This window comes from Grammomys surdaster, unplaced genomic scaffold (genome assembly GCF_004785775.1).
Source record: "Grammomys surdaster isolate TR1022 unplaced genomic scaffold, NIH_TR_1.0 125861, whole genome shotgun sequence".
Lineage (NCBI taxonomy): Eukaryota > Metazoa > Chordata > Mammalia > Rodentia > Muridae > Grammomys > Grammomys surdaster.
In genome coordinates, this window is record NW_021620687.1 from 1,592,185 (window position 1) to 1,616,055 (window position 23,871).

Here is a 23,871-nt window from a genome sequence, read left to right on the forward strand (position 1 = left end):
CAATATTTGAATTTTTTCAATTTTTTTCATTTCTCACAAAATGATGATGTGAATTTCGTCTACACATTGATTTTCATGATTTTGGAAAACTTCTTCAGAGTATAATTTGAAGATGACATTAAACACTATCTTTTTCTGGCTCTGATATTTTGTTGACAAACTTAAAATGTTTTGAGAAGTCAGGACATTATTTTGGTCCCTCTGACCAGATCCTAACTTAAATTCTTGAAAATACAACCTTATTAATGTCATTATGGCTTAATACAGAAACAGAATCCAGCCAAATGCAGGACACTCTGTGACATATTTTATTTTCTTGCAAGAGGCTGGGTTTCAAGGGAATATCTCAATTATAGAAATAATGGCCATTGTAGCCATAAAAGTGATGTCTCATCCCACAGTGCAGTTTATCTCGGAGGTCTTTTTGTTCTTCTTGAATGGAGTTATGCAAACGCTTCTGTGCCATGGACTTTGAAAATGTGTTCCTAGGTTCTCGCAGGTTGGTCTGATGCTTGGGCACTCCAGCTCTAGGAATCCAGTCCAGAAGAGGTCTTGTTTCATGACTGTTTTCCATGTCCATGCCCATAAGTTCTGGCTTACTTAAACAGTTGTCAAAAGTGAAATCAGCCATACCTGTTTTGTTTTGTAGAATATTAGACTTACTGAGGCGAACAGGGTTTGGACACATATTATATGGGTCACGGTAGGCAGACTTAAGTGGTTCATAGTCAATGTAATGGTTTGACTTAGAGCAAGATATGGGTAGGGGCTTCATCTCCAGCTGTCTCCAGTACAAATCATCTGTCTTTTTAGTGTCTGTGATCTTTGGAAATGAATGTAGGTCATAAAGACTAGTCAAGTCTTTTGATTCGTAACAAGTTGGGTGTGAATAGGTAGACATCAAGCCTTGTTCTTCCTTAATCTTCTCTTCAATATCCTGGTTTTTATGGGTTATTCCAGACAGGAGGTTATTATTCATTGCCATCATTTCTGTAGAACTGGGTATGAATGTATGAAAAGCACACAAAACTCTAGGGGTACAGTCTGGACAGGCAGGCGGTACTTGCACGGTAGCCTCCAGAGGTCGTTGGTTCTGCATAAGTCGGGCAATTCGTCCATCCAACGGTCTGGGAGGTTTTAAGGCAGGATGGAATTTTTCTTGCTGTACCAGTGAAATAAAAGGGGAAAAATAAGCCAATTAATAAATATTGTAATGATAGGGCTACAAACAGCCAATTTCATACCCATTTTCACTATCTCACTAAGCAGGCGGAGCGGGAAGCACACACTCTAAGATACTTCAGGAAATGCAGCTTTCTCTTTTACTGGCTTTAGGTAAGATGGGAAATATATGTTTCATTTGGCTATAGACAAGTTTTTCTGTGTGGAAATTCTTGGCTCTCAAAATTTCAAAGATACAAAAGGACTCACTGGACAAAAACTTATGAAAACAAGATTGCATTGACTATCCATCCCGTGCAGGTATTTAAACCACTGAGGGAAGGTAAGAGTTCTTAAGCCTAGGCTGAATCACAGTCACCTCAGAAGTGGCAGAAAGTCGAGTTCCCACCTTTAGTTCTAAGACCAGACTTGTAAAGTCTGCAGTGGGGTCTTGGATCTCCCTATTTGGGGAGGGTGTAAGGGAACAAACTCGTGCACTCTAAGCTCTCCTCCCGACACAGGAACATGCATTTTAACAAGTGAGTCTTGGGTGCTGCTGAGGCTGGTGCCATGCTCAATGCTTTGAGAAGCACTGTCTGAGGTGTTGGGTCTGTGTCTGTTTCCTAGTTTGAGGACTGAGCACAGGGCCTTGCACCGGTCGAATCCATGCTCTACCACTGAGGTATAGCTACTGCCCTGTCTGTGTGAGCTTTGAGATGTTTTAAAATCATGGATGCAGTCAAGCTTGGAAACTGCAAAAATGGGAAGCATATCCAGGATCTTATTACTGGAGCTATGTATGTGGGTGAAGAAGGAAGAGGTGACATGTTTTCTATTTTGTGGCAGAAAGCTGTATGCTTTAGTTTAGACAGATGTACATTTAAGATTCATACAGTTTTAATGAATGTACACTTCACAATGAATGAAGAACAGAAAATCAAAATTTTAACTCAGGTAAAATGGTATGTACATCAACTCTTAAGAGATAAAGAATACTAATGTCTATACTTTAAAATGTGTGAAAATAATAAAATTATTAGTGGATGATTAGAGGGAATAGATTATGCAAAAGACTGAGTTAAATGTTGATAGAATCTAGCTGGTGAGTAGACAGGTCTTAAATGAGAATTATTTATGTTTGGATATTTTTATAGTAGTATGCTAAATAAAACATCAAAAAGAAGTATATATGTGGCCCTATCAGGGGATAGGTAATAATTATGAGTGTGTGTCTTGGAGGGGGTGGGGCAGGATATAGTTCATTTGGTGGGATACTACTTACTTAGAAGCTCGGGTTCAGTTTGCAGTGCCTCATAAAACTGGGCATAATGGCAGACGCCTGTAACCCAAGCATTAGGAGAATAGAGATAGGATTGGGAGTTCATGTCCATCCTTGGCTACATAGAAAGTCTGAGGCTAGCCTTGGCTACATGACATTCCATGTTTAGAGAAATAAGAGTGGTGATAAAATAGCACCAGTAGCATAGACTTAAAGACTAAAGGACTTTGAATGATCCTTCTGGAGGGACTGTCCTAGTTGGAGGCATTTCCATACTGAATCAGTAATTGGTATAACCTTTAGCTCATCAGGCTGTCGTAAACGCGAGGCACAGAAAGACCTCAGATTTTAGATATGTTTCACTACCTTGTCATTAACAAACAGGATACAGACTTTAAGAGTGTCTGCCATGTAAGCAACAGCCTTTAATGTTTTCCTTCTCCTTATGATATCACAGGCTGGCTTTGAACTTGAACTTGATATGCAGCTGAGGATGACCAACTCTTGAACCAATTACCTCTGGTTTTCAAGTGTGGGAGTCATGGATATGCACCACCATGCCTGGTTTACGAAGTGCTGAGAACTCAAACCAGGACTTCATGCATGCCGAGGTAGCACACTACCAACTGAACAACGGCTCTGGCTCCAGGACTTGCATTTCATTCTTTAAAAAGCTTCACAGGGATTTTTATCACCACTGAAACATGCTTTCCTGGAGTTAGTCATGCTGAGCACACATCAGTGTCAGAGCATGTAACTAATCCAACAGAAAGTGCCCACTGCACATACAGAATCAAAACAATTAAAAGCTCTTTGGTAGCTGACAGGGCACAGTTTATAGACCCAATCCAGGTGTTTGATTTGGAATCCCCCTAACAAATGCTGAAACTAATATAAAATTAAAGTGCTCATTGTGATCTAAAAAGTATCCATATTTTTTTTAAAGTTTTTATTCATTTATTATATGTAAGCATACTGTAGCTGTCTTCAGACACCCCCTTAGAAGGCATCAGATCTCATTACGGATGGTTGTGAGCCACCATGTGGTTGCTGGGATTTGAACTCATGACCCCTGGAAGAGCAGTCAGTGCTCTTAACCACTGAGCTATTTCACCAGCCCAAGTATCCATATTTTTATGTTTACAGTTATACATGTATTTCCACCATTTATAGCTTTGAAAATTATATTTTTAAAATTTATATTTATAGAGAATACAATTTAGGCCTTCAGTAAACCAATATATGAATATTGGGTCATTTCACATTCTTTATATAATTGGTCTATTTTATTACAGGGCTTGATAATTTCTTTCAAGCTGTTTATATAATCAGTTGCCTATTGATACAGACAAAAAACTTATTGGCTTTTGATTGTAATTCAGCCAACTCTCAATTATTGTGACTATCAGGAAGAAGTCAGTCATTTCTTCAGAAGTAATGGTAATGGTAAGATACATAAGTCTGCAGAAATCCAGAATTGATCAGAAATCATGAAGTCACTAGTTAACGTTTTACTTTTTGTAAGCAAATTCTTTTGTGAATTATTTTATCAACAGTAGCATGATAGAAAATATGTTTAATGAATAATTCTATGAGGAAGTTTTCTGTTTTCAAATAGTGACAAGGATATCCAAATCAGTTCCAGTAAGTTCAGTTATCTTTGAAAACCAACTAGATTGTCCTTTTGCTTAGGTGGCCACCAATACACAAGACATAAAACACGGGAAGAGCAAGGAGACAAGGCCGGGATAATCTTCCCCAAATAACTGAGAGTTGACTGCAATTACTTACAGGCTGTGGGTCAAATCCTATCTGTCCAGTTAGCTCTGCTAGCTCCTTTGCATGGTAATCATCCAGTTCAAGGGGGCTCATGGGACCTAGACCTTAATGGAAACATTGTCTTATTATTTTGTAGAGTAAATGAAAAGTGATAATTAAACTAATCTATAAATAGGAAAACCTACCCATTTTATCATAAAAATTAGAACCAATAAAATTAAGCCAGCCCTACCTCCCAGTTTACCCACATAAGGGGGACACTGAGCTCCCTCGCTGATTTGGATTCATATTTATAGTGAGTGACATGGAAGGACATCAGAAATAGAAGCTTGGGAGAGAGAGCATTTGTTGAGTGTTCCCTTTTTTTTTTTCATGATTTGTGTTGGCGTGAACTCATACCTGTAAAATCGTGAGTGTACGAAGTGAGCCAATGAGACCTCTCAAGGTTTCTTTGTATATTGGCATCCTTTGCAGAGCTCATAGTATCCCACGGATTCAAAGAGGAGTTAGGAGCAAAGGTTTTAGGAGGTTTGGGGTAGAATACTGGCTTGCTTTTCTCAACACATTTAGGAAACTAGAATATGAACATAAAGATTGTTGTTATTGGTTGCATCTACCTAAATAAGGACTGCTTCGCTGTCCCAGCAAGCAGCAGTTGAGGTCATTTCCTTCATTAATTACAATATTCAAGCCAGGCATGTTGGCTGTAACTATAACCACACTTTATTACAAAGATGTTAACATCTCTTCAACAAGTCTCTGAGAACCTTGGTTGGAGTTTGTCCCTGGATATTCTACTGCTAGTACAGTTTCATTAGACATCCTGAGGTTCTGTGTACTGCTGGCTGATTTTAGTTGAAAATGGCTGCTTCTTTGTCTTCTGTCCCTGAAAGGAAACTGCATGATGTTGGCTACAGCTGACAAAGCCTTAAATCACTCGAATTCAAACATAATGGCCATTCTTTATATATAGTGGTATTTTACACCCTAAAGGGGTGTGCATGTAAACATGGCAAGATGCATTTTAGTGTGGCTCCAACTGTTAGTCAGTGCCTGGATATACACACTGTGGCAGAAGAGCGGGCTCACCAGAAGCCAGCGTTCCAGGAGCACACTGGCTAGTACAATCGAGAAGGGGTAAATGCCACTAACTACAGACTGCTGTTTTAAAAGGTCAAGACAAAACTAGTTGGAAGTTTACTGAAGAAAGAGATTGATTCTAGTTGAATTGAGAAGTGAGGTCAGGAACAGGTGAGACGGCCAGGTTATGCCACACCACAGGACTAGGCGGAGACATGGAGACAGAAGCTGCGGAAGCAGATGTAGGTGGGCAGTGTTGAACATTGTGCCATTTGTTGCCTGAGATCCAAGGCCACCTTTAATGTTTGTAGGGCCTAGGGTTTAAAGTATGAATGGAAATCTACCATTTGTCACAACAGTTTAGCTGAAATCAACAAACTATTATCTACTTTGACTTGCCATTTAACACATGCCAGAAAACAGTTCTAAATTCGGACTTCTTGGTCTGTTGAAAGTTTTGCACCAAGGCATGGTGGCTCAGGAAGAGGCAGGTGCTGCCCGTGGCCTCAGGTCCTCCTAGTGCTCTCGTCTGTCCGCTCCACCGTCACCCCGTTTCAGATAATCCTCACCCCAGGTTACCCTGTGAGCCTAGAGCTGTATACTGCTTGAGGATATTGTAACCCTTAAGGATGGATACAAAGAAGAGTCTCTAGACCAGTGTGTGTGTGTGTGGGGGGGGGACAGGAACATGTGTTGCACGTGGATACAGCCTCCTTACACCATGAAGTGCCAGCGCCACAGGGAGGAGCCCAGCCATAGGAAGGGCAGGGAATAACTGAAATGTCCAGGGTCTATGGTGAGATTGTTGCCAGCATTCTTGTAATGTTGAAGCAACTCTTGTTTTAGGTATAGAACTCATTTACATAAGGCACTTGAGTCTGTGTGTGTCAAGAAATAGTAAATAACTATCTCTATATACTGTTAATTAATCTATGGCTTGCTTACTCAGGGGTAAAGAAAGAAGCCCCTTTAAAAAGATATATGTAATTATTACATTTCATTTGTACACACACACACACGCACACACACACACACACACACACGATTGTGTGAGCTTATGTGTACCACCCATGGGCAGGAGCCCACAAAGCCAGAAGAAGGTTGGCTCACTTGGGACTGGAGTTATAGGCAGTTGTGGATGCTGGGAAACAAACCGGGACCCTCAGCAAGAGCAGTAAGCCCTCGTTCTTTATCTTTTACATTGTCTATAGAGCTAGCTTATTTGAAAACAAAATCAAACAAAACACCCCAAACCCACAGACCTTCTTCAAACACTGTCCTAAGAACTAGGCTAATGGACTTTATCCTGGGTGAACTAATAATCACCTGCTGGAATGTAGTCTAGGACACAAGAAATTAAATAGGAAATGCAAGATTCAGTGCCACCTATGGTATTCCGGCAAGGAGTTTACCAACCAGGAAACATGAGTGGGGGTGTCTGCTGAGGTGATGCTTTCCTGGGGCGCTAGTGAGAGGGGAGCCAATGGCAATCGTGACAGGTGTTCACTGGGGAAGGGTCTGTCCAGCACAGACAGTGCTCACGACAACCATAAGCACAGGCAACAAGGACTTCCGGTTGCTATGCTAGAACATTCCTTTCTAGGCAGACACTCCAGTTTACAAGAGGGATGGTATGTTTTCTGCAGAGCCCATGAAAAATACATAGCTTAGTCAAGTGTGTGTGTGTGTGTGTGTGTGTGTGTGTGTGTGTGTGTATGATGTCCTGTCACCCTTGAGACTGGGTCTCTCACTGAGCTTGGAGTTAGAGCAGCAGCTCAAGTCTTAGCATCTCTCTCTCTCTGTCTCTTTCTGTACAGGATTACAGGGGTGCACATGCTCCATCTGTCTTTCCGTGAGTGCTGGGATGTGAACTCAGGTCCTCATGCTTGGGCAGCAGGCTGCTCTTACCCTCTTAGCTATCTTCCCAGCCACAGCTCAGTCATTTTTAATAAACACTGAGTCGGTACTAAATATAGAATTGTGTGCAAGGTTCTGAGGGCTCTGTACGAGGTACCCCAACTCTGCACATCTCCATTAAGACATTAGGAAGTCATATAATGGTGATATTGTGAGTGAAATTTTAGAACCTTTTCTTTTGGATGTGCTTTAATTTTAAATGATGGTGCTTATTTGGGCTTAAAAGGGGATTCAGAGAAAGCTTACTGCAGATGGACGCCTCCTCTAGAAGGACCTTAGCATTTTCAGCAAGAGCAGGAAGCCCTCTTCTTTATCTTCTGCATTATCTATAGAGCTAGCTTATTTGAAAACAAATGGATACTTTCTCATGGATACTTTCATTTAATGACACTGAATCACACTAATGTTATGATTGTGAACTTTGATCACTTACACATGGAATGAAAAAAGACACACATGAGAACAGGTAGTGGCAGGTTTCTCTGGTATCTGAGTTAGGACGTTGGAAGGGAGGACTGGAAGGAAGAGAGTATGCAGGGGTGTGGAAGAGCATTGCGGATGGGTGAAAATGATGAGTTTCACTTACTGAAGACCCGGTGTGGCTGGGACTGAGCAGGGGGAGGTGGGAGGAAGGCCGCATGGGGAGGGGTGCTCGGGTGTCCAGCTGTTTGTAAGCCAGCTTTACTGAAATCACACAGATAGTTAATCAAAGCTCAAAAAGAAACAATGTGTCTCCCATATCACTGAGCCAGGAGAGGCCAACAAAGGACAGCTATTGACCAGAACAAAGGACTCCGGACGTGGATCCTAACTATGTTTCAATAGAAACAAATTGTGGGCTAAGCCCTGGAAAATGAGAAACTTTTAGACAGGCAGAAAGGCGGTGGAAGAGGGTTTCCCATGGCAGGAATCTACTGAGGAAAGAGCAGAAGAGGGAGAAGTGAGGCTGGGTCAGAGGCCTTCCTGACTGACTACCTCAGGGCTGCATAACCATGTGGGCAAAGAGGAGCCCACGGGCGAGCACCATGAGCGAGCACGAGCACACGGTGGAGACTACTAGAACGTGAAGTGATGGGGTGCTCACCAGGACAACCTCTCACAGCTACCTTACTTACGTAATAGATTTTTGCCTTAAAGAAGCAGGTCATGGGATGTCTTTATTTGCAAAACTTTTTAAAATAATAGTTTATTTTTTTAAGTGACTAATTTTTAAAGGCTATAAAAAGCGAGGTCCAGTTAAAATGGTTGTGTAAAGGATTCAGACATACTTCAAATCACAAATGGGAACTTTTACATTGTGGACAGCCGGGTGTCACTGCAATGTCCACATGTGGCTTGACACAGTGGGTTTCCAGGTAAAGCTCAGCTGTTTCCAACCTTACATGAGCAACTGCTTACCTAGCTCACAAAGTCTTGAGTGTAAGGAGCTACTATGTGGATGAACCTGGCACCGCCTCATAGAAACCCCTTGGCCAATAAATGCTAGCTATTGTTATTTTCCAATGCCTAAATATATTCCCTCATGTTTGAAAGGGCATCCATTTTATCCATGTGCAGTTCTGGTACAGGGCTGAAGAGCAGAGACAAGCCTCACAAACCTGAACTCTATAATCACTGCATAGTCACAAACTTTTGAGCCTCAGTGTCCCCATCTGTAAAATGGGCTCAGTGGTAAGAATCTTAGAAAATTACTGTAAGATTTAAATGATGTATCTCAAAAGATTTGTGTGCCGCAATTTAACATACTATGTTTTTTCTTAGACTCTGATACAAACGCATTACTAATGACTGAGATGAGAATACCTGATGACGCTTTCTAAAAACAAACCTTCCATTTCTTCTGTGCTTAGGCGGAATCTCCTAACGTACTTAATATACGATGAGTCACAAAGGTGGAGTTAGAGAACACAAAGGATGTGAAATGCCGTCCTTCCCAAGTGTAGTTTGAAGGACGTGTGCACACACGTGCGCACACACATACATACACACACACACACACAACTGTTTTTATCTTATGACTCTTGAGATGTCCCATAACTATCACAAATATATGAAATCATTAATAAAGTAAGAAAAATGTGAAAGCTAAGATGACACACTTTTCATCTAGAGGTAAAATAAACGGTCTACCATGTGAACTTTTATTTGTCTGATACATGCATCATGTACATACAGGTATGTGGGTGGGGGTAGGGTGGGCATGTGTGTGTTGAGAGGTGTGTACATGCCATAGGTTAATACTGAGTGTCTTCCTCTATCATTATCCACATTGTAATCCTTAAACAGGGCCTCTCCCTCCTGATTCAGCTAGCCTGGCTGGCTAAGTTCACCCTGTACCCCGGCTTTTTATGTGGGTACTGGGGATCAGAACTCAGGATCTCATGCTTGCACAGCAAGTATTTACCCACTGTGTAGCTATCTCCCCAGTGCTAGCTTGTGTATTTTATAAGTATATTAGGTAAAATTATACTAATTTCCCCTTAAACACACATTTTGAAAAGTACTTACATCATAATATACACCCTGACCTGGCCAAGTCAATGCTTTTTTCTTTGAATCCATGGGAAAATCAAGCAGTTCATATCTGTAAGGGTTACCTGAAAAGGAAAACAAAAGTAGTTATTCTGAAGAGATCAGAGTGGTCTTTTAATTAACCAGACCTATGGGTACAGTAGGACCAGGGAGAGATATCCTATTTCTACCACAGAGGCTGTCCTTGAAGTGCAGCCATGAATGTCTGCAGAGGCTGGTGTAGTCTGGTGCCCTAAGCTGACCGCAGGTAAGCCGGACATCTTTCCTAACCGACTGGTGCTAGGTCCTGGCCTTTTTTGATTTACTACTGAATTCAAGCTAATGAGAGGAAGTCATACAGTTTTGATTTCAACTCGTATTTTACCTCTTGTCTTCAGAACTGTTGTATCATAGGCCTTGGTTGGCACTGTAGGAGGAAACGGCTGCTGGGTGCGAGCTTTTATACCGGTATAGAGGTCCTTAGGTGACGTAAAGGTCGGGAACACGGCGCCACGGCTTATGTGTGTATGATAGGGATGTTCAATTGGATATGGTGAGCAGATCTCTCTAAAATTCATTGAATAGGTAAAAACAGACAAAGTATAATAAAACCCGTCAGATCTGTCCGCGGCTCCTTTGCTGTAGTGCATGCTGTTGTAATCCCTGTGGGGATGGCCCAGACCGCTTTTCCTATACTCACAGAGACAGCATTCTATAGACACTTCCAAAACAATGAAAGCTTAATTTTTCTAGATAAATCAAAACTAATTTAATTTGAAAAGTAACCACACTTAATTATTGTTAGTGAGTAGTTTTACTAAGTGGCTAATATAAAACAGACAATTATTAATTTTATAGTTTGTTAGGAAGCATAGAAAAATTTTTTTGTTGCTTTTAACTTCCATTTCATGGAAATCTATTTAAGTTCCATTTAAAGAGATCTATATATTTTATTTTTATGGAACCATTTTGAGCATCTGGCCTAGTAATTCAACGTCTTGGACAGGAATTCCAACCCAGGCCACTTGTTTCTTTGAGCAATCAACACACACACACACACACACACACACACACACACACACACACTTTTAAAATTAAAACAAAATAGCACAGTGAAGAAAGATGTTGAGAAGGCAGAGGGATCTAAGTCTGCTACTGCTTGGAGAACTGGCACAGACTAAGGAAGGAGTAGGAGCTGTATTGACCAGAGGAAATCTGAGATGGCAAGGGCCACAGAATAGAGAATGGTGTTTATAATTAGAATTCAAGAAAACAAAAACCGTGTTACAGGTTGAATTGTGTTCCCTCTCAAAAATCTGTGTGTCGAAATGCTACCTCAAAGCCTTCTATTGTAAACTAATTTGGAAACAGGGTCAGTGTGCATGTAGTTGGGCAAGAGGGTCATATGAAGTGGGCAGGCCCCTAATTTGACGGCTATTTGATTAAAAAAGAAAGTCAAGCTTGGACACAAGGAGGCACACACTGAGAATGCCATGCAGGGTCAGAGCTGAAGACACATGTGTATGCCAGCAGGCCCTGGCCAGCCAGAGAACTCCCCTCAGCTCTTAGAAGGGACCAACCCTGTCTACATTGTAGTGCTGTGCTTCTAACCTGCCACTTAGAACTTAGACTCAAGAAATGTAATACCACAAAAGGGCTTTTCCTTTCTCAGGCTTCATGAAGAGTTAAAAATCTCAAACAAAAATTCATCAAAGGTTGTTGATTAATACCCCACTTCCCCAACCTTGGCCTGGATTCTGACAGCGTTTTGAGTAGCTAGCTCTTGGCTTTAGCTGAAACATAGTTTTAAAATGTTAACATTTCCATTAGGTGTAGGAGAACTTGGTGCTCAAATATGATTTCTTATGCCAGTTTCTAATGAAAGGAGCCCTGTTTCTCAAGGTCCCGGCTGATCCCGGGAGTGGGGAGGAAATGAACAAGATGGCCCAGAAGTATCTCATAGTGCCAGAGAGGGAGTAAGTGATAAAAGTAACACCCCACCCACAGCCCACTGCACTGTGGGAGATGTTAACAGAATACAGGAACAGATTCAAAGACCAGCTTACAGCCAGTGCAAGACACAAAGGTAACTGGCACTGGATTCCTTCCTGAGTTCCTAAACCAAAACAAACACCCACAAGTTTGAAATAGGTTATTATTTAAAAAAAAAACACCATTTTTTAAAAAACAAGAGTATGTAAAATTCCCATGCAGAATACCAGAAATGTTTTGGACAGAAACTAATGTAGCCCAGATTGGCCCCAAACTCATTATATACCTAGGGATGACCTTAAACTCATGATCTCCTACAGGCACATGCTAGGAATCACACACAGGGCCTGGTACACACTAGGCAAGTGTTCTACCATCTTAGCTGCATCCCAGCCCTAAACAGTTTATGCAGATGCTGTGCTCTTGGAAGTTAATGCAGAATTCCAGACGACATCTTCACACATCAACTCTCTCAAGAGCACAAAAAGAGTAACTGCAACTGGGAAGCTGAAAGCATCCCTGAGCCCAGTGCCCAAGGGTCACATCAGCAGGAGATGAAGTGGACAGGACAGTGTGTAAATAGCACTTTACCTCTGTGGTCTTTCTCTTCAAAACACAGCACCCATCTTAACATTCAAAGACATTCAGCCAAATTCCATTTGGGGTCATTCTACAAATATTCTATAAACTTCAAAACTGTTAAGATTATCAAAACAAGTCAAGTATCAAAACTGTCCCAGCCACGGGGCACCTGAAGAGACCTTCCCTAAGGGCAATCCGGTATTCTAGGTGCAATCCTGGAACAGAAAAGGACCGAGTATACAACTGCACAGATCTGAGGTATGGGCTCATTAATTCCAGTGCATCATTGTTGGTTCATTTGCTATCAAAAGCATGCTGCATGGATGATAAGAGGCTCACAGGAGGGACAGGAGGGGACACAGAGAAGCTTCTAATATACAGATAAGCCTAAAACTATGCTAGAGTAAATGTGCACTTAGAAAGGCTGACTGGATCTAAGGGGAGAGCAGTAAGAACGTCAGTGCCTTGGACGTCACCAGATTGTTCCCAACAGTCAAATGCAGCTTTCGGAAAAAGTCCCATCTCTCCTCAGGCCTATCTAAGTCATAAGCAGTGCTATCATTTTTTTTTTTATTATAACGGGGAAGAAAATATAAAGTATATACTTACCCTACGGTTGAATTAGGTGGTTTGGGTAACCTTGAATAAAAACAGGAAAACAGTCCTAGTTTAAGTTGGAGGTTTTAAACACTTGAATTCCTACTAAAAACATAAGAATATGAAGATATATTCTGTGTTAAACCACGTTGATATTTGGGCATTTTTTTACTGCCTTGCACGATAAGACACAGGCATTGGCATTTTCATATCTCGGTTGTCTACTGGGTGGTTTTCCCATTGATTCCAACATAGTCCTGGTCACCAAACCTTTTGTAGTCTTTCTGTGCAGGGAAGGTTCCGGGACCAAGGTTCCTGTTCTTACTTTTGCAGTCATAACTAGGCAGTAGTCAGACAGTGCTGAGAGCCTGACATCACGTGTGTGTGACGCACTGGTGTGTCCTAAAGTGACCCGTGTGGCCTGGCTGGGAGGATATATAAACACTGCTTATCGATCGCCCCTTGCCCATGGCTGCTGATCTTTAATGACAGTAGGTATTGTGCAATCACCAGAGGGCAGAGAACAAAACCAGCCAAGTTCCCGGAGGAATGAGTTTTCTGAGCCAGTTCATTCTGATGTGGTGTTTTTACAACTACCCTGAAACCACAGGCCAAGAGACAATACCACAGTGCTGGAAACGAGCCCCCTGAAGAGAGACAGTTACACACTGATATCGATACTTTCAGCCTATCCTCATGAGACTTTGAAAATAATCAGAATGTTATCATTTTGCAATAAAATAAATCAGAAAATCTGAATACACTGTTAATTGCTTTAGTTAGCAGCAAACCATATAACTGTATCATCCTACTATAGTGCATTATAAACACACCATTCGCTTGAACCATAACGCTTTTGATCTTGGTTTGTATTCTGTGGGTGTGAACTGAAAAAAAGCAATCGTTTTCTGGGGACAAGAAGTGACAGATATATGAATCCAAAGGTCAGGCAGTAGTGGCGCACGCCTTTAATCCCAGCACTTGGGAGGCAGAGACAGGCAGATTTCTGAGTTCCAGGCCAGCCTGGTCTACAGAGTGAGTTCCAAGACAGACAGGGTTATACAGAGAAACCCTGTCTCGAAAAAAAAAAAAAAAAGAATCCAAAGGACTTAATGTTGCTAGACTGATGACTTTATATAAATAAAACATGAATTGGCATTTAACATTGTTCTCTCTCTCTCTCTCTCTCTCTCTTTCTTTCTTTCTTTTTTTTTTTTTCGAGACAGGGTTTCTCTGTGTAGCCCTGGCTGTCCTGGAACTCACTCTGTAGACCAGGCTGGCCTCGAACTCAGAAATCCGCCTGCCTCTGCCTCCCAAGTGCTGGGATTAAAGGTCAACATTGTCTCACATGACAAATTTTGCTATAATTCACACCTAAAATGGACTTGTTTCAAAATGAAAAGATAGATGAAATGTTTTTTAAATACTAAATTTTTAAAAGATACACCAAAGTAACAGATGTTCAGAGACACCATTTCCTTGACATCCGTCTATTAATTCTGCTATGTTTGAGTTCCATTGATGAAACGCAAATGGGTAAAGCTTGGGCAAACACGAAGTTTGGCTCCCTCTAGTGGCTCAGTCCTGTATTGCATTAGCGTCTTACAACAAATCTTAAGGGTTCAGTGTTACTTCAGTGTCTCTGCCATTGCTGTATGTCATTGTTTGTGGAACCAGGCTCCATTAAGGAGATGGCATTTTAATTTTAGTTGAAAATAAAGTAGTGGTTTTTCAGTATACATAAGAAACCATTTCAAAACAATTGAATATGACGGAGACTGTACTTTGAATTGCAGGTGAGATAGCAGGTATCCCTTATCTATAGAGAGACTGGAATTCTATTAAAATTAGGTGATCATAATAACCTCTCTCATCATAAACTCAAATTCAAATTGTGTTGAGGACCCTTGGCATGTTCAGTGACTCGTTAAAAACCTCTAACAGACGTTCACTGGACTGGGAAGGAGAAAGGCAGGGCCGTGGCCGGAGGTGACCCGTCCTGCTTGCCTGCTCTCCTTTAGTCCTCAGTCTCCACAGGCTTGTTTAAAGAATGCACATAGTCTGTTTGGTTTGTTTGCTTCCACTTGCTCAGTGCTGATTTCTGGTGTTACTGATTGTTAATATGAAGGAAAGGTTTATTTCTACAGAAGGGCTTTTGAATTGGTCACATGATTCACTTCCACTTAATTCTCTGTAACCTCACATAACTCGGCCCCTGCCCAGGACTTACAAAGAGTCGTTTCCATACACGTCGCTCTTCTTGTTCTGTGTCAAATAGTAATACTGCTCAATAGGGAGCTTTCTGAAAAGATAACACAGTAAACTGAATGTATTTTTACAAAAATACGGCACATCCATGAGACAGTAAGGGGCGAATAGGTGAACACAGCCATGACTATATAGAGCTTCTATGTAGAATATACAAGAGGTAATGCTTTACATTAGTCGTCAGGTAAGAAGTTTCCAGTCAACAGGATGGGACAGCGGGGGAATGTAAGGCGGTGGCTTTACCCTACTTGTCACAGCTAATGATCATTTATAGGTGACGAGCAGGGGAAGCTAAGCATCTTACAGTCTGTGGAACAAAGAACTGCTTGGCTCCAAATGCCTTTTGGGGAGACATTAAGTTAGAGTCTGGCATAAATCAGATGCAAGTTTCTTTCCTTGGTTGGCTCCTATTAATGGCATATGGTTTTCTTTTTTTATTGTCTGGTTCTTGTCTGGTGATAAAATTTGAATTTGTTTTTATCTTTTACACATCTTAAGTTTCTCTTCATGTAGTCACATTAACGGTTAAGTGCCATCATCATTACCGTTAAAGACTACCCAGAAAAAGTTCACAAGTCCTTTAGTTCACACGGAACTACAGGTCCATTTAATACTTTTTATCATCTGGCAGTAGTTTCGTGAAGAATCTACTTATGGAGAACTCAACAATTTGCTACTTGACTAAACTTACAAATAAAAGTGAAACTTCATGAAAGTGAAAACAAGGCCATACATTTTCATTATGTTGATTTATTCTTTCGGTGAATGGATGAATTGGGAGATGTCTGACTCGACTTAGAATTTCTGAAGACTGCACACTATGGTTAAGTGAGTATTGTTCAAAATCCTTTTAGAGAGTTTTCCTTAGATATAGTCATGCCAGGAAGAGGTGGGAGAGCAGTGATGTCTCCCACAGCTCGACCGGAGTGCTCTGCTGACAGCTAACCTTCCCTTAGCCTTGTTCTTTCTAGTGCTCCACTCAAATAATCCCGCCATGACATTTCCCTAAGGAACTAGTATCTGTACTTCTCATAGAGTCATCGAGGAAGAAGCTGCCTACCCTGTCCTAGTTTGCTATCTGTTGCTGTGATAAACAGTGACCAAAAACAGTTGGGGGAAAGGGGTTTATTACATTTTAGGTTACAGTGCATCATTAAGAGAAGTCAGGGTAGAACTCAAGCAAGAACCTAAAGGGAGGAGGTGCAGCCGAGCCCACAGGAGAGGAGCACTGCTCACTGGCTAGCTTCCCCTGGCTCGTGCTCAGCCCGCTTTCTTATACAACCCAGGAAGAGCTACCTAGAGAACACTGCCATTGGGATGGGCCCTTCCACATCAGTCATCAGTCAAGGAAATGCTCGCACACATGCTCACAGGCCAACGGGATAGAAACAATTCCTTAACGCACAGGGAACTAGTCCTTATCAAGTAGGCAAAAAATAATCAGCACATATCCCCGCAGGTAGTGGCTGTGAAACCAGAGAACCCAACTGACATGCCCTCCCCACCCAGGGAAAATGACCTGTGGTTTCGTAAGCAATATTTTTATGAACTAATTCAGGCTTGTCCTATCAGCTGGAAAGTATTTTGTATAGAAGGCTCTTTTGAGAGAGAAAGAAAAATACCATAAGAAAAGACAGTTTTTGCTGGGGAGAAGATAAATCATTTCTACAGTTTTTTTGCAGTCTGCTAGAAGGTAAGACTGTCTGAAAAGATGTTTTCAAGAGAAGTATGCTAAAACAACAGCTTTGACATAAAGGAACATGAGAAAAACAGATACATTAACCTAGAGTCTGGGTCAGGGAAGACTAGTGTTTCTAAGGGGAATAGTATTCCCTCCTCAGGGTCTTAAGGCTGTGTCCAATCAGATTTCTCTGAATATTTAAAAGTAGCCTTTTTGCCTCTCCCCACTTTTTTTTTCTGTTTTAAATACACTGGAGTTCTGTGTGAATACCTCTAATTCCTTTAGAATGTTGTGCCTTTTTAACATACAGATGTTGGGACGACAGCTGTGTGTTCCTCAAAGAGCTGTAACCCAGCTGCTGAGCCAATGCTCGCTATGTTCAAGTTATGGGGTAGATAATAAGTAGATGAATCATTAAATCAAACAGGTGGAGGTACTTAGAACTTTACCATCAAGCAAACCTGGGACCAAATCTCTACTGTACAGATCTGTAATATCTCATAGCTCCAGGGAAGAGTGACAGCCTCCAGTTTACAGACTTACCAGCTATAGCACAGTTAGGAGTTTCTGTGAGAGTGGAACCTTTAAGGTCTGTTGAGCAAGTGGTCGAACGTGAGACCCTTGTTATTTGTGATGTGTCTGCAATCTTCTCGTTTGGTCTCTGTGGGGGTCTTGATTTTCATTTGTTGACATCTAGAGAGGGTCACTGGCTGCAGGTGGCCCTTTATTATTAACATTTCATTTTCTAGCCGTGGTTTATCTTTCGTAATTTATGTCTTTCACGTGCTTTAGAATAACAAGAAACTAGTTACCTAGACTGTGAGTAAACCAGGCAACAGGCTTGTTAGATAAGGCAGGGAAGAAGGTGGGCTCTGTGCCACGGCTGTATGGAGTCCACTCTGGGTAAATATAATAACCTTTAGCAAATAATGTGGCATCTGATTTAATTTGCTGCTCCCCCCCTTTTTTTTTTTTACCTAGGACCTTATGTATGCTAGGCAAACTCTGCACCACTGAACACTGAATCTTTTTTTTTTCTTTTATGTTCCAGTTTTAGACAGGATCTTTCTTACCAAGTTGTCTAGGCCTTTAATTTCTGACCCTCACACCGCAGCTGTGCAGTCAGCTTGGCTTGCATACCTGCACCACCAGCCCCAGGCTCCTTTAGGTTTGTGTTTTGAATACCCTTACTGAAGGAATGACTTACTTAAAAATCTGAGCGGGGCAGTGAGCTCATGAGCAGAGGTGCCTGCTACCAAGACTGACCAATCCCCAGAACCCACATAGCACAAGTAGAGAACCAACTTTCAACGTTGTCCTCTGACCTCCATGTACGCCACCCCAGACACATAGGAAAAAAGAATCAGCCAGTAAATAAGTGTCCTGCAGACTCAAATACTACAGTAAAGACGAGTGAACAAACTGGAAAACTGTCTCAAACCAAGAACATCTGTATAAATTGGGCTAGCTTTCGCTCAAGCAAAAACATTTTTAATCTAATCTCCTCCTTCTACCTTTTATCTCATTTAATTTACATTTTATTCTATGCGTATGGCTGTATGTGCTTACATGTGTATCTCTGTATTACATGCATATAGTAACTATGTAGTCTAGAAGGGAGAGTTAGATCTCCCAGAACTAGAGTTAGCTGCCACCTGGGTGGATGCTGGGAACTGAACCCAGGTCCTCTGGAAGAGCAGCCAGTGCTCATAACAGCTGAGCCACCTCTCAACCCTCATTTGGTTTTACTAAGTGAGGAATTAATCAAAATTTCTAATCACAATACTTCAATCTCTCAAATGACAGCAACATAAAACGAATCCTACAGACTCCACACTGACTTCACAACTCGGTTTTCTATTTGTGTCCTTCTATAAGCAAGAAAAGGAGTCTAGAAGCAGACACGTTGACAAAGAACCAACAGGAAAAAACCGAGACACGGTTAGTGAAGACGCTACGTGGACACGAATGCTGGGATGTTCACTTACTTTGGCCAGATCTCTCCACCAAATCCATAGTGCTGATGTCCTTTGCTCATGAGACGGGGAGGCTCACACTTTGGCCTGTGTTCTTCGGGAAGGGAAACTGGAAGTATGCCACCATACTCCCTATCGGCGCCCCACCGGAGCCGGCACTGTGGCAGTGCCTCCCTCAGCTCCTGATACCTGTGAGAAAGGACACACTTCTGACTCTGCTTGACTGTGCTGAAAATCCCCTTCGATTCTTTAGGATCTTAGGGCTCTCGAAGGCTTCCTGAGCCCTGTGGGCTGAACTATGAGAGTGTAGGGGAGCAGTCAGAGATATGGAAGCGGAGCTCGGAGAGGCCTGAGCTGCCAGGTACTTCTCTCTCTGTCAGCACGGTACATGGCTTAGAGCACCCCCACCCCCACACATATACCCCCACACAGTAACTGCTAAGTATGATGGAGAATTAACACTCAGGAGTAGCTTACAAATAGAACTGAATGAAATGGCTAGATAAACAATTACTGAGCTAGGGCCCATGGACTTACTGTTTTTTTTTTTTTTTTTAAAGATTTATTTATTTTATTTATGAGTACACTGTAGCTGTCTTCAGACACACCAGAAGAGGGCATCAAATCTCATTACAGATGGTTGTGAGCCACCATGTGGTTGCTGGGATTTGAACTCAGGACCTCTAGAAGAGCAGTCAGTGCTCTTAACCGCTGAGCCATCTCTCCAGCCCGGACTTACTGTTTTGAAAATAGTATTTTACTGGAATACTGCATTTCATTTATGTACGGCTAGTCTGTGGCTGCCTTCACTCTGTCACAGGAGAACTATGATGAAACTATTAAGCACAAAATATTTTGTCTGGCTCGCTACAGAGAACATGTCCTGAGCTCTACACTAACCAGTTTAGGGAAGTTTGGTGACAGTCGCTCTGGGGTCCTATCAGGTCCTTTCTCATCTCTCCAGCTCTGACTATGATCAACGCACATGGTTTAGGGGGTCATGACAAGGGAAAATATTAAACACTTGTGATTAATGACATGCTAAGCTTTAATTCTTAAGTTTGTAAAGTTACAATTGAATCATAAATGAGTCAATTTCTCAATATCTGACCCCAGTAAATTACATTGTCCCAGAAGACAAGCCAGAAGGAAATGTTAATCAATCATGTGTACTGGCACGCAGTGACACTGGTAAGTTGAAAAACAAAAAAAATATTAAAATAAGAGGTAATGCCTAAATCAACCCCCCCATCACCCACCCCTGCAGTCTTTCTCTGTGTCCCGGCTGGCAGGGAATTCATGGTAATTCAACTGCCTTAGTCTACTGAAGGCCGGGATACACGGGAGTGAACCACCGAGCCCCGTATATTTCCTTTTAGTTTAGATACTCGGTGTGTGTATGTGCTGGAAATTGAATCTAGAGCTTCATGCTTCCGAGCAAGAGCCCTGCCACCAAACTGTTCCTCCTCTCTAAACTGTCACTAGAAAAAGATGCAGAAGGATATGTTGCTTCTTAACTTACTTAACCTTCTCAAAAGAGAAGAAATGAGATTATATAAAATAGTTGTTACTGTAATTGTTCCAAAACACACAAGCGAATAAAGTCATTGAAGTAACCTGTAAAGGTTACATTGTTCTTTGATCACTGGGTAAGCCAGAACCCTATTTCTGACTCTCTTACTACTTACAGTATGTTTGGCTAACCCAGTTTTCCTTGGGTTCTGCTGCCCCTCTTCTGTGTTCCAGAATACACATAGGTTAAGCCTGGTAATGTATGTTTTTCACAAAGCTTCTCAAGTGATTTTTTTTTTTTTTGAGACAGGGTATCACTTGGTAGCCCAGGCTGGCCTTGAACTCATGACAACAGTTCTTATTCAATGGTACTGTCTTAGCTTCCCAAGTGCTCAAATTACAGGGATAAGCTGCTACGATTCATTAATTAACCATAGGTGATTTAATGTACTCTGATTGCTTTTCCACTACATAAATAACAAAGTAGGGTGGTGTAATTATATATTTCCATTTAAATTGCCAAATTAACTCAAAATTTGTCACATTTTGTAAAGGGCGTGCTTATGTCTATGCTTAGAAACTAAGCTTCTGAAAGCTAACATACACAGGGACTTCGATTTCTCGTTACGACCAAGAAGAGTGATTCCCTGGCATGCAGGGGCTTTCTGTTTTTCATTGTTTTGTTTTGTTTTGGTGGGTACTCTGTGGTTTTCGTTGACCCAGAACTTGTTTGGAAGCAAGCTTCAGGTATGACAGTGTGGGGATGCTGCTGGAACTTTCCAGAGCATACATACAGAACGTCGAGGGAAAAGATCTTCTCTAAGCTGTCTGGTGGCTCCTCATGAAGGAGTTAAGAGGAAGGGTCGTAAGAGCACATGTTCATTGCTGTTCTGTCTGGAGACTACAGTAGGAAAACACTCACATGAAATAAAAGGCTTGCTTGTGAGAAGCCAGGGATGGTTGTTCCCAGACACTGTTTTAAATGGCTTCACACACTCTATGGATAACTGAGCATATGGGCACTTAACTTTCTCAAATGTTTTTGTCTGTTTTCAAAAGCACTGGTCATATCAAACATGTTTACATATTTCTTATTATATATTTTTTATATATTATGTATTATAATATATAATATATATAATGCCATATATATAATGCCATATATATATATATACATATATATGTATATATATATATAATATATTATATATTTTGCCTGCATGTATGTACGCCACATGTGTGCCTGGTGCTCACAGGCATTAGAAGAGGGCATCAGATTTCATACAGCTGGAGTATGAGCCAGTGACTGAACCTGGGTCCTCTGGGTCTTACAAACATCAAATGCTCTTAAAGCTGAGACATCTCTCCAGCCCAGGAAAAATTCCTTTGCAAAGAGCAGATTTATAAATTGAAATGGATCCATGAAACCCAACCAGGATGGTAAGAGACTAAATGTAAGAGCATTGTCTTGGAGAACCAGTGTTGGGGCTCAGTCCCTGAGGGAGACCCTTCAAGAGCTCCAGGCCTGGGGATAATTACTTATTATTTCACACATTTCAGCCTGAAAAAGCAGGTAGAAGTTACAAGAAAGAAAAAGCCTTCTTAGAAACATCTCAAAGAAAATGATCAACAATCAGGGACCATCAACGGTGGGACAGATTGCCTGTGTAGAAGCAGGGGATTGTGGGAGGTTTTTGTTTTCTGAGTGTGTGTCTATGCATGAGTGTGTGTATGGTACACATGTGTGTGCAAGTGCCCTAGGAGGCCAGGGGAGGGCACTGCATCTTCAGGAACTGGAGTTACTGGTGGTTGCAAGCTGCCACATTAATATAGGAGATAGGAACCAAACTTTGGTCTTGAGAACCAAACTTGGGTCCTTTGGAAGAAGAGCAAGTGCTCTTAACAGCTGAACTATCTTTCCAGCCCTACTTCAGAAGTGTTTAAACTTCTACAAAGAATTACTAGGGATTTGGCCACATGGAACTAGAAAAACACAAGACAAGAACACGACTACACAAGGTACTTAGAAGCAGAGACTTATTCTTCCTCTAAAAATGATTCAAGTAAATCTTGGTGGAAAAGCTGAGACAGAGTTTGGCCAAGTATGTGTCTGTAGCTTACATTTATCATAGGTGAAGGAGGTAATAGTTCCCACTCTTCTCATAGCTGTCATGAGGAACGAAAGAGCCTCAGCAAAACATGGCGCAGGGCTCACACAGCATCTTGTTTGCAACCAGTTCTGGGGTTCTTTCTGGGTGGAGGGCATTGGTGGGCAGGCTATTAGTGTATACCACAGTACTTTATTAAAACAAATTAATCTCCAAGTGAAGAAAGGGACCATTCTAAGGTTCTAGAACAGGGCTGGGGATGTAGCTTGGTGGTAGAGTTTGCCTAGCAGGCACGGTCTGGGTTCAGTCCCTAGCAATACACACACACACACACACACACACACACACACACACACACAGACATACACACCCTTCTAGAATGCAGTGGAAGGATATGATGCCTGCCTTTTTCTAGTATACAGTACTTTTCCAGTTTTAACAGATTAACCATGTAGTTTAGTCAGGTTTTGCCTTCTCTTTCATGTGATATATAGGAGAGCTAAAAGTGTGTGTGGTATAGAAAGTCACTAATGGGATGAAATCTTTCTTCTGCGTTTTCCTAATTTTTGTTTTACCTGTCTTCTGAAGCAGTTGGGCGAATAGTTGTTTCGTACGGGGTGTGCAGTCCATTAGAGTAAAAGGTGTTTGACAGAATGTCAGCTCCTTCAAGCTCCCTGCAACAGTAGGGCCTGCCGTGTATTACCTCCATGCTTCTTGCCTAAAAAGGCAGTCTGGAGAGTAAATAGATAAAAATGAACATTTGGTCTTGTAAACTGTCTTGGTTAGTATCTCAGTGACTCTGCCTTAGGTCAGTCAGGAAACATTTTCTGCTGCCAAAATTCTTCAAGTCATCGATGCACAAAAATCAGAGGGTTATTTTCTTACTGCCTGTTGGGGGTCTGTGGATGGATGCTGTCAAACCTGTAATAAAGTGACGTAAACTTCTGTGGAAATAAACCGAAGCAAACCTGCGAAGTGAAAGATGAACACAGTGAAACAAGCAAGGAGCCCCCTACTACAGTTCAGGTCCTGCCTCAAATTTAACCATATTCAAGAACAATCAGGTAACTTCTACCGCGGGGGCCTGTCTAAGCAGGGAGACTCGTCGTGAACACGTCCAGAGCCCTTCCTCTAAGGGCTCTGAGGATTCTGTTTCACAGGCAGTTAAACCGGGCGGCGCGGCACCTCTGGCCGCAGTGGGGACCCTGGGTTCCCCGGAGCACTGGGGAGAAGTCCGCCCCTCCGGAGGACGCGGGGTCGCTAGGCGCAGTGCAGCCAGGGGTGGCACGCACCTGACACATCTGCCCCGGAGCGCTGCCCGACCGCGCCTCCCCTTCCTGTCTCGGGAGCTGGTGGGTCTCCTCTCCGCGGGGCGTGGAATTTCGTGGTCTTCCGCACCTGCGGGCCCCGGGAGCGTGCGGGCAGGTG

General features: G+C 42.0%; 1 protein-coding gene across 1 annotated transcript; it reads right to left on the bottom strand.

Annotated features, from left to right (window-relative positions):
- Positions 1-285: 285 nt before the first annotated feature.
- On the bottom strand, positions 286-23,871 carry CUNH7orf31 (chromosome unknown C7orf31 homolog). Its single transcript, XM_028790076.1, has 10 exons — positions 23,736-23,871; positions 23,019-23,174; positions 18,836-19,012; positions 15,129-15,200; positions 12,911-12,940; positions 10,113-10,294; positions 9,725-9,813; positions 4,619-4,793; positions 4,232-4,323; positions 286-1,162 (listed from the first exon to the last, which is right to left on the bottom strand). Exons 2-10 carry the CDS (start codon positions 23,150-23,152, stop codon positions 347-349), a joined length of 1,767 nt encoding a protein of 588 aa, XP_028645909.1. The 5' UTR covers positions 23,153-23,174; positions 23,736-23,871; the 3' UTR covers positions 286-346.